The 11800-nt window shown below is 37.6% G+C and overlaps 1 protein-coding gene across 1 annotated transcript in view; it reads right to left on the bottom strand.

Moving 5' to 3' along the window:
- Positions 1–983: 983 nt before the first annotated feature.
- Positions 984–11800, bottom strand: part of LOC126474735 (uncharacterized) — a 575439-nt gene continuing 564622 nt past the window's right edge. Inside the window, exons 31-32 of the mRNA XM_050102214.1 lie at positions 10550–10653; positions 984–5675 (exon numbers count right to left, since the gene is read on the bottom strand). Of these exons, the coding sequence (XP_049958171.1) occupies positions 5450–5675; positions 10550–10653 (330 nt within the window). The 3' untranslated portion in view covers positions 984–5449. The remainder of the gene's footprint in view (positions 5676–10549; positions 10654–11800) is intronic.

Here is an 11800-nt window from a genome sequence, read left to right as displayed (position 1 = left end):
TTTGAAAGGCACCATCCTGACATTCACCTAAAGTGACATCGAAAAATCACAGAACACCTCAGGCTGACTGGAGAGGGATCTGCTGTCTTCTGAAATATTAGTCCAGTACCTGACTACTTTGTCACTTCCTTCAGTAATTGCAGTTTTAACATGATACTAGAAAATCCTGGGTGGTACCTAAATTATAGAATAAGGAGTGGCTACTGCACCAGGACAATGTAGTCAACTTGCACAATGTCTGTACGTGTTTTGTTTGTTAGCTCTGAAAGATGATACCGTCTGAATGATCATCAACAGTTTTGATCTTGGTTATGGGTTTTCGAGTGCTCTACACCTCAGCTTCTTCCATTAATTACTATTTTACAAAGTAAATATGATAGAATTTGAATTGCAATTCTCTGTGAAAACAACTACTCTTTTAGAACATGGTGTCTTTATATAAAAAAGCACATTTGAGAACTTTCAGCCATTCCTTATCCTTTGTGACTTTATTCTGTTTCTATTCAGCCCTGGAGATTATGTAATTTTTGAGCTGTAGCAGTGACAAAGTAATGAAAAAATTGTCAGTGATAGCAAAATAGCTTAGGTGGAACATAGCGTTATTTTGTTTTGAATGTTTTGGAATTTTACTAGCAGTATAGCAACCAGTGTATTGTAAGAAATAGTTCTTGGCTTATGATGATGATGATGATGACACAAAGTTCAAATAATCAATAATCGAATAACAGAGTGACTGGATAATGAGGTGAAAAACATACGACTTTTACACAATTTTAGCATGAAATACATGTAATTCTTGCATTTATTTATTATAAAAACAGGACAAATTGAAAGATTTAGTATGATGATCAAAAATTGTTTGTTATGTCTTTGTTCATAAAATAAGCAAAAATTATTTCTGAGTAAAATACAGAACATTTTTCTCAGAGCAAATGAATAGATATAAAACAGATATTATTAACAACAATTATTTACAGCTGCAAATTTATTATTGTTACACCAAGAACGAGAAACTGAAGAAATTTTATCGTTTTTACAAATGTCATTACATTTGAATAATGTGCATAACAAGAGGATGAGTTTATGAAACTTTTATGAATGCAGTATGTGCTGAACATTATTTTCACTGATAAGATAAATATATTTATATCTGAATTTACAAAAATCTTAAAAATCTGTCCACACGGAAGTATTGCTGCAATAGAGATTTCAAAGTATACTGTTCCACAGCCTGGCACGGTGCATATTTCTCTTCAGATATTTAGGATTTATGGGAAATCTTAGCACTTGTGGAACATTTTTCTTGTTTGAAATTAGTGTAGAATTTCATCAACATATTCCATAACAAGGATGAAGGCAGATTAATATTTACTCTGCCTATAACTTATTAGCAACAAGGTTAATAATGTGTGAACTCATGTTGTGCTTTTTATCACAGATCATTTTGAATCAGCACCTGCTATATGATTGTTCAGACTGTCACAGTGAAGAACAAAGGTACCTTTTCTCTGCTCCTGTTTTTGAAATTTTCTTCGTAGTCTTCAATTACGTAAGTGTAATTGATTACTATGTATTATATTGTAACCATTATTACTGATAATGTTGCTACCCGTATTAATTAGTAGATGATAGATTAATGATGAATATTTTCACAATTGTGTGCCTGACAATTCACAATGCACTAGAGCAAGACAAAAACTTTCTATTAGCCTATCTAGAAGATTTATAGCTATTTTAAAGTGACTTTGTACAATTTTCATAAAAATAGCATATCAGTTTCTGCCTACTGTATAATAATAAGAGAAAATTAGAGCCAATTTGAAGAAATATCTATCTCAACTGCTCTCATGAGTATGACAGCTGGGTTCTTATATCAGAAATCCTTCCATCTAAAGGCTGCACATGTTAGTCAGTTTATGAATGAGATAAAAGTCTAAATCTGAAATAAAATGTAAGATTCTATGTCTTCTGGAAAAAGAATACAATGACCTAAACGTTTTCATGAAGTGGGATGTAGAGACCGGAAAATGAATTGAGAGAGCAGAGGGAAGTACAGTGGTCTATTAGGTAAGTGATGAATTATGAATATTTATCTACAGAAAATCACAAGTACTTTAGCACAGCATACAATAGCACTTTCTATCAAAATGGAACTTGTAGTAGCTTACATACAAGTCGTAGTTAAGAACAAGATTTCATTGCACTTCACTACAGTCAACAGTTTTCTCCTGGCAATCTTTAAAGGTTTGTATTTTAGCAAAATTTAAACATGATGAATAATCATCCTGATCTGTAAAAACAAAATTAATTAGTTACCATGTTTTCAGTTTTATTAATTATTTATATGTGATTTTCTTAGGGCCAGAATTATTTGGAAATTGAATATTTATGCACTTTTTAATTTTTGTTTAATTTTTTGAATTTATTTATCTCAAAGAAATTACCTTTGCTCAGATGATCTGCTTTTAGCATATCGTTCATATATGTAATAGAGGACTTCACCAAACACATGTTAACTTGCCAGAGTACATTTCAAAAATTAATCTCTTGCTTTTTTGGAACTGCTCAGTTCAAGAAATAACAAAAATAAGTTTTGTAAAGAAACAGATAGCAGTTTCTGGCATTAAGTAATACAATATTCAAGAAAAATGTAAGAAATCATTAGACTGCATGGCACCAAAGGAGCACATAATTTTTTTTAACTGATATGAAATGAATGAGATCTGTACAACAATTTTTATTGTTATAAAAATTTGTTAACCTCAAATGACTAGTTTCTGAAGTTCAGCTGGACTGATATCTTGAGAGCATAATTTATTAACAGAACAAAAAACACAATGATGTAATGGATTATAGTGATCGTATTCCTTATACATTATTTCCATGAAATTCATACTGAATCCATGATATTATTATATAAATATGTTGTAAATGAATTTGACACTCAGTATAATTAGTAAATATGAAACAATACATGATAAAAATGAAATTTTTAACTGGACAAAGTTCCTGATTAATAACAGTGTCAAGTCTTCAAATAATTCACAGCTTTAGTGTTCTCCACTAATGAGCAGTAGTCCCTGTGCCCAATATTGAATGCCACCAGTACTTAAAATGAGATCAAAACATCAAAGAATGACAATAGCACTCACAAAATATCTAGTTTCAGACACACATGAGGTTGCTCTCTGGATGCAGCTCAATATTGGCAAAGGGACTATCACTGCAGAAATATGCTGCAGGACAAGCAAGACCATTAGTTTTAAACACAATCATTATAGCAGAGTTAATACCACAATAATTCACTTTTTGTCAAGGCATAAATATCTTGTAACAAAATTAAATATATATATTTCAAAAAATCTTTTTTTCTCTTACTCCACAATTGATTGCTTAGCCTCTGGCGAAATGGAACTATACAAATAATCTTCTCACAGTTTGAAAATGTGTATATATCACTATGAATTTTGGTAAAAGTGTAAGAAAGCTGATGTAGATCACAGTACAGAGTGCAAGTTTTCAGTTTCTACCAATGAAGTGAACGAGAATGACAATAAAGGTTAGTTTTTATCATTGCTCATCACAGTAGAATTAGAACAAAAACAACTGATTTTCAGTAATTCAGGAGTTCCTGTGTTCCACCTACTAGAATTGATAATGCTAGCAAATGGTTTATGTGGATGTACACTGACTCTGAAATTCTAAAAGAAACAAGTTCACAAGCAAAAGTACTAAGCTTGACCGGTGACTCAAGCATATACCTGAAGACATGAAAAGGAAAAAGAGTTGACTATTACCATGAATACAACTTGGGTATAACTAATAACAAAGGAAAGACATATCAAGCTTGGTCCACTCTCTTTCCTGGTCCGCACTACTCATACTTCGATTTTTGCGGAGAGGCACAAATACCCACAATGTGTTGCCAGTGAGCAATATCTCTAACGAGGATAGTTACTGGTATGATGGATGTCATACCATGTATTTTAGTGCAGGAACACAGTATTTATTCATGAGAGACCAGAACTCCTTAGCACAGCACTCCTTTGAAATAGGATATAGAAAACTCAGTCTATAATTGTCAGTGAAGTGCACAGGTTGATTGTAATCACTACTAGCTTAACTTAGAGTTCACTTCATAAACTGTGGTACCAGAGAACAGTTGCAAGCAAATTATATCAAAATAATTTTTTCTTCAAAAATAATGCTGTGACTTCTCTCAGACGACAGTATTGCTTCAGAATGGAGTTACGAAAATAATGAAGGTAGGAGCAGCACCACTGTAGGACACATAGTGCCTGAAAAAGTTTTTATACATTTTTCTTGCTATGCTGTTTTCACTCTTTTCCATGCTGATAGCTTGAATCACACAATCCACTGATGTATTTTGATAGTTGGTTCAGGAAGTTTGCAATGTTCCTGTTGGATTACATGTCTTGATATAGAGTGTTGTCAAGCTGAGAAGGTTAATAGAGAAATGCAGCAAGGAATAGAAAAAATACTGTCTTCTTTTTCACGTAGAAACATAATTTTCAATGATTAAATGACAATTGCTTTTGTGCAGATACAATAAATGGTATCATATTAATGCTTGCAGCTGTAGCATTGTTGATGTAAGTTACATAAAAATGTAAAAGGTTTGACCATCTTACCAAAGACATCACAGTTCATTGCCTGACAAAGTAAGAGCAAATAATGCAGATGATTAGTTTTATAGTAGCAGCAGTGATGCCATTTTGCCACACACATAACCTGTTAATAGATAAGAGTTCCATGGACTAATTGTAACACTTCAGGCACCATCTGCACTGTGTCGATGAGGTGGTCTTCCTCTATAGAGATTGGCAGACATGACTGGTAGCTGGTGTGCCAGTAGGCCACGGGGTTGCCGCACCGAGAGTCGGCGTTGCTGACGTGCAGTGACCCTCTCCCCTACGTTGTCACATCAGTTGCTGTGTCCATTACAATTGTGTCCATCACAGTTGCTGTGTCCAACACAGTCTGCCACTGATGCTGATGACACAGAGCTTTGGCACTAGCAGTCAGGCTTTGTGTCACCACATCATCATGAACACAAGTTCTCTGTTTATGGAACTGGTAACCTGTCACTGTACCTCCAGCTTTGTCCATTACTGATGCCACTATTCTATAACTGGTCTGCCATTGTCTATCCATGTGTCATTACACCAATGTGATGCTTTGTGCTGGTGGAGATGTTCTGGTTAAATGCAGGAGACACATCCTGTATCATTACTATGTCTTTCAGAGGCACTGGAAACCCCTAACATAGCACGAGATGCCTGCCTCTGCACTGTCGCTTCAGATGCTTTATAAATGGTTGGTGCTGCTGTCCACAATCAGTGGCACCATTTGTGCAATCGTATATTGCCACATCACTTATATGCTGTTAGGTGATGTGCATAAGCAGTTTTAAGTCTGCCCCATCACATCAGTTGCTGTGCCCACCACTGGCACTGGTGACTCGTAGTTGTGGCACCAGCAAACCACCTTGGCGGCGCAGCCGGCGGTTGCGGTGGTGCCCATGGCCGCTTGCCTGCAACTGTCCATAGCTGCTACTTTTGTGCAACAGTGGAGGTTCCTCTTCATCCAGACTGTCCGACGGGCTCACCAGACACTCACGCCGCTTCAAGCTCTGCTCTAGACGTCGCAGGAATCTACACAAAGGACACATTAATTTTTAAATTTATTTTACTGCTCCTGTTACAGAAAGGAATAGTAGAGTTATTTGTTACTCAGTTTAAGATGCAGATCCAGTGTTTAGTCATTGGGTGGAGGGATTTCCTATTGTCTCTCTCCACCCCAAATGCTATCCCCACCCCATATGTACAAGTGATTCAAAAGTCACAAGAGAGGACAACTCTGTTATTTGTGCAGATACCGAAAAATGATAGAGGGAAAAATTGTTGGACATATGTTTTAAATCATGACCTCAATATTAAATTTGTATTTTTTTTCATTTTATCAGTAATCAATAACAATGTCCCCAGTACACAAATCAGTAAAAGATGGAAATAGTTGTTATCCAATGTGAAGACATCAGGAAGATGCGGAGGAACATCATGGACAGCATCCCGATCAACCTCCCATATCATGTAACCATTGGTCATTTACTGGAGCATTCAAGACAACAGGCAGTATCCATGATGATTGACGGTCTGGGCGGTCACGTACAGCAACAAATAATGCCACCACATTTAGTGTACTGGCTAAGTTAGCAGTCAGTTTGCCATTGTCAACAAGAAAAGTGACTCAAGAATGTGGCATCTGTCAAGCATCCATGTCCACAATATTATCCAGAAATAACTTCCATCCATATCACATGCATTTTCTCCAGGAACTTCCTGAAGATGACACGGATAGATGGGTGCAGTTGTGTGTTTTACAGAAATACAAATGCACCAGCCATACCTAGAAGCTGATATTCTTTCAGTGATGAGTACTGTTTCCATCTGAACAGAACAGTGAATAGTTATAAAGTTGTTTAGTGGGCAACTGAGAACCCATACATTCCTGTAGATGCTCATCATCAGACTGATCCAAGGTTAAATTTGTGGTGTAGCATATGGAGTGATGTTCTCATCAGTCCCATATTTCTTAAAAATAAGCTCATTGCTAAACTGTACAGAGAACATCCCGAGATTTAGATGGCTACGCTCTAATGCCATCAGAAGACTTAGAGAGATGCCTGAGGTGTTATGATCTGCCCAAGTAGGATGATGCACACTGGTGACAGGCATATGAAGTCCAGTTATTCCTGGTAAAACTGAAGCAAGTCAATGCGACAGGTATATAGCTGAGTTCTGACTGACGACTGCCCATTGTATAGCCTCAGACCTTGGATCACCTGCTGGTATCCACTGTGAAGGAATGCAGTGCTCCTAGTGCCAGTTTCATTCCTGCTTCTGAGGCAACACTGATATGGCACCGGCACTTCTGCCCTATTTGAATAATCTACCTCTAGCAAAATGATGCAGGTTTTTCTTTCAGCAAGATGGAATGCCACTGCAGTTTGGATGAACAACTCACAAATTGCTGAACGAAGTTTTACCTGAGTGTTGGATAGGTCAAAGGGGTTTAGTGGGATGACCACCTAGGTCACCAGATCTGACACCACTTGAATTTTTCCTCTGGGACCATCTCAGATCTGTAGTGTACAGAAACAGGCCAGAAACACCATGGGAAAAATCAGAGGAGCCTAGACAGCAATAACACTCTTGGTCTCACATACTGTGCGCAAGAGTTTCATGAACTGTATACAGATGTGCTATCAGCAGGACAGCATTCAGTTTGAACAATTCCTGAAGTAGTGTCCAAGTGATGCAGTAGCAGGATATAGCAGTTCAAAATTAATTTGTTACAATTTGCCACTCCCTGAGTTTGCTACTGTGATTGTCAATTTTGTTGTTCAGTCGTTAATGATATATGGATTTGACACTGATTTGTTTGCGTTTGTTTCAGTTTGCAGTTTTGAAGTTTTTGTTAAATTTGCTATTTCAAGCAGGCTATGGTGAATCTTATATCACAACAATTAAGCTCGTGATTTAAAACAATGTATTTCAAACAATTTTGCCTTCTATTGTTTTTCTGGTACCTGCACAAATAACGGAATTGTCCTATGTTGTTGGATTCTTGAATCACCCTGTATAACTTGCCATCCCAACTTTTAATGTACCACAGATACCTATGATTTTAATAATAATAATAGTAAAAAATACAACATCTTTAATATCAAACAATGGAAACTTCAGGTAGAAATATCAACAATGTAGGAAAAGACAGATTGCTACTTAGCATAAAGAAGTACATTAGTTGCAGACAGGCACAATTAAGAGACACTTACATAGAACCTTTGGCAACAGCCTTAATTAGTGAAAGAGAAACACGCATCATTTATACACACAAGCAAGAACACCTCATGCACACATGGCCGCCAATTCCAGCATCACGGACTGGAATGCCTTCTTTAACACTTTCGCTGCGGCTGACGCTTATAAGCGTCGCAACAAGCCATGAGCCAGTGCAGCTGACGCTTATAAGCGTCCGCGCTCACTATCGGATTACTCAGTCTAGTTGCAGTGTCTAAGCTAGCATCATAGCGTGTAAACTTTTGTTTTCTGTGATCAGTTATCGAATGTATATTGTTCGTAATGGCGGCTAATGAACGTTTGAATGACGCCTGTGTGACCCGTATAGGTGTCAGACAGCAAACAGACTTTAAAACAAGACCACAATACAGTCGAAGCTTATTTGAAGTAATGCATCTAAGGCGTCATCATTAAGTCGGTGTATAACATGACCCTACAGATCTTACAAGGTCTTTACGTCAGCCTGTAACTCAGGTGTGCTTAGGAGCGTCGGTTACGAGCGGTAGCTGCACTTTCGGAGTGTTACCGGCCCGCACTCGCAGGTTGCCGGGCCGCACTGGAGAGTTGCGCGCCTGCACCGATGCCGCAGCGAAAGTGTTAAAAGATGATTGTTGATACGGTGTGACTCAGCAATAGATGCAGTTTGAAAGGTAGTGACTAAACACAGGAAGTAGAGAAAGAACGTACAATGGTTCAAATGGCTCTGAGCACTATGGGACTCAACTGCTGAGGTCATTAGTCCCCTAGAACTTAGAACTAGTTAAACCTAACTAACCTAAGGACATCACAAACATCCATGCCCGAGGCAGGATTCGAACCTGCGACCGTAGCGGTCTTGCGGTTCCAGATTGCGGCGCCTTTAACCGCACGGCCACTTCGGCCGGCAAAGAACGTACACTGAGAAAAGTAATGCTGTAGAGAAGAGTAACAAAGAAAAACATCACAGGTTTGTAGGATGGAAGAAAATCTGTTCAGCAATGCCAATCAATGGAAACTCCAGATAGGAATATCGACAATGTAGGAAAAGGTGGATTGATACTTATCGTAAAGAAGACATGCTAAGTTGGTGGTCATGTGTGCATGAGGTATACTTGCCTGTCTGTACGATGGTGTGTGTTTATCTTTTGTAGATGTTTTAATATAATAGTACTAAATTATTTGGTTGCAATAACACAAGTGAAATGTTTTGATAAAATAATAATGTGTTTAAATTGTTGCTTAGTACACCATTTTAAAATAACTCCCACAAAACTGCAATTTAGACAAATGTGGTATCTGGAAAGCATACATCTGAAAATTTGAGAAGTACATGTGTCATGCAATTTATTTAAGCCCTGCAATAGCAACAATTTCTCTCAACATTGTCAGCGTCATAATTTATAAAAGTTAAAATGAAAATGTGCAACCACCATTATCTGTATGCCACACTTAGTACTGCAATCCGGGATTTAGGCTTCAGCTCTGCAAGTGTGAAAATGATGGAATTTGGTTTCTTTAAATCATTTCTGCATATGCTCAGAAAGTCAGCGTTTATGTTATTTTCTTCTGAGTGCAGTGTCTTTCCTTAAAAAACTCCTTACAGCTTGCAGCTCCTATCTACATGACGACCATACGCCTTCCCTACCTCCTCCCTCACACTCCTCCTTGGTTTTACATTTGGTCAATCTCATGTACCGGGGATCCCATTCACGATATCTTGCAATGATGTGTAAGGTATCAAATAGCTCACAAAAATGGTACTACAGAGGTGTCAGCTGAGACTGGTCTTTTGGGACGGAAGTTTGAAGCTTAAAGGAAGGGGGAAATGTTTATAGCCATTCTCACTCTATGATGCCACCACAAGACTGTGATGTGTCATGTCTGCTGTGGGTTGTCTGATTCTTGTTTTGATCCATGCATAATTTTAGCCTCTTCTAGGATGTTCAGAACGTAAGCAGTTTGTTCATACCAGCTCATGCTGAGGATGCTGTATTATTTTATGTAGTTTGAAAACCAAGAGGATCTCACTCTGGGATTCTGTTACAAATGAGCACACGCAAATGACATTGTAATATTAAATTATTCACACAGGTATATGCAACCAACTGCATGCCACTGAATACAGTCAGAAGGTTATCAGTAAACTGAACAACAGCTGTTGCTTCCCCAGGAAGATGATAGGCTGACTGGTGCCCAACCCACATATTCTACCTGTCAATGATTATTTATTATTGGAAAACAGCTACGTATTGTATCAAAACTATAAAATTACAAAGAAACAGAATGGCTGGCAGGTACGTATCTTTATGGGTCAACATTTCATTACTGTCTACAGATACATTTAAAAGTGTACTAAATCTCCTTCCTCATGGAGGTTGGAGGGATAGGTTGGGGAAGGTTAGAAAGGAGGGGAAGGTCATTTACATCTCAGGGTGAAAGAGACCTACCAGTAGAGAAGATGAGCATTACTCATGTCCTATCAACAGGTACGTCCCTTTCCCTTGGAGCTCTGAATGACCTGCCTTACTTTCCAAAACAGCCACATAAAATATTATTTAACACAGGCATACATAATTCTTGCACTTAGCAACAATGCCATTTTGAGAGACACTGTCATCTTCTCTTGGAGATACGATAAAATCAAGAGACGGATTTCTTCTGTTACAACCATAGGTGTACCTTACCTAATCTGATGACCGATAGTACGTAGTCGACTGATCTTCTTACTGGACTTAGGCAAGTCTTCCCCTCTGAGCAAGGTCTTAGGCAACATCTGGCTCATTACATCCTGTTAACAGAAAAATTAAAGAAGAAGCTGAAGCATGTTACTAGAGACAAATTGCCATCATAAGAATTGTTCTAAAAAGCTACATTTCTCATTACTACCATACAAGAGCTGAAACAGTTGGGTGTATAACAAGCAGGGTACAGGTGTAGCCCTTGATTAGTCTGTTAATAATATAACTTTAGCAGTTTTAAATACATTACTGTCAGCACAATAATCTATGAGAGTGTAACAGTTTTCAACATCATTGCTTGTTTAATTAAAGCTTAAGGAGTGGAGGAAGCATTGCTTTTTTAGATTAGCAGCCTACATTGCTTAGTACTTCTGTGCTTATTAATACGCACTGTAATTTAAAAAAAGAAAAACAAGATCAGCGGACTAGAATACCGACATTTTGAAATTATTTCTACATACATTTCATTAACTATTATAAGATATGCAATGCAAGGTAATTACTTTTTTCTCAAGCACTTAGCTCTACCTGGGGAATATCGCATTATTTCCATCAACAATTTTGGATTCTCTTATCATAACTGCTGTGAAGACATTGAGGAGCTAAGCTACTAGTATTAGAGAGATAATCTAAAAGTGTTTCAGAAAACTGTTTTTAAGTCCTCATCTAGGCAAAACTAAATCTACACAAAAGGCAGGAATATGATCATTGCAACTTCCCAACAGATTAAAACTGTGTGCAACATCACAACTCAAACCTGGAATCTTTGCATTTGGTGTGCAAAATGACTGAGTTATACAAGCACGACTCAGGACCCACCCTCACAGCTTTACTTCCACCAGTATCTCTCCTACCTTCCATAGTAGTCCTACAAGATATGCAGGAGAGATTCTGTGAAGTAGGAGAGGTATACAGGCAGAAGTGAAGCTGTGAGTGTGAGTAGTGCTTGGACAGCTGTCAATAGAAGGTTTGCCCTCCAAAGGGAAAGGTCCAGGTTCGAGTCCCATTTAAACTTATAGTTTTAATCTGTTGGAGGTTTAAAATCATCACACACTTTACTGCAGAGGGAAAATTCATTCTGGAAATATCATCGTTACTTAGATTCGAAGTCATGTCATGTCTGTGGATTCTTTCAGTTTGCTTTCTTCAAGCACAGTTTGTGTCTGAAATATGAAAATCTTAGTTAATTACATGAAC

The sequence above is a fragment of the Schistocerca serialis genome, chromosome 4 (assembly GCF_023864345.2).
Source record: "Schistocerca serialis cubense isolate TAMUIC-IGC-003099 chromosome 4, iqSchSeri2.2, whole genome shotgun sequence".
In the NCBI taxonomy this organism is placed as follows: domain Eukaryota; kingdom Metazoa; phylum Arthropoda; class Insecta; order Orthoptera; family Acrididae; genus Schistocerca; species Schistocerca serialis.
Note: the sequence above shows the minus strand (reverse complement) of the source record. Positions and strands in the feature narration are given on the sequence as shown.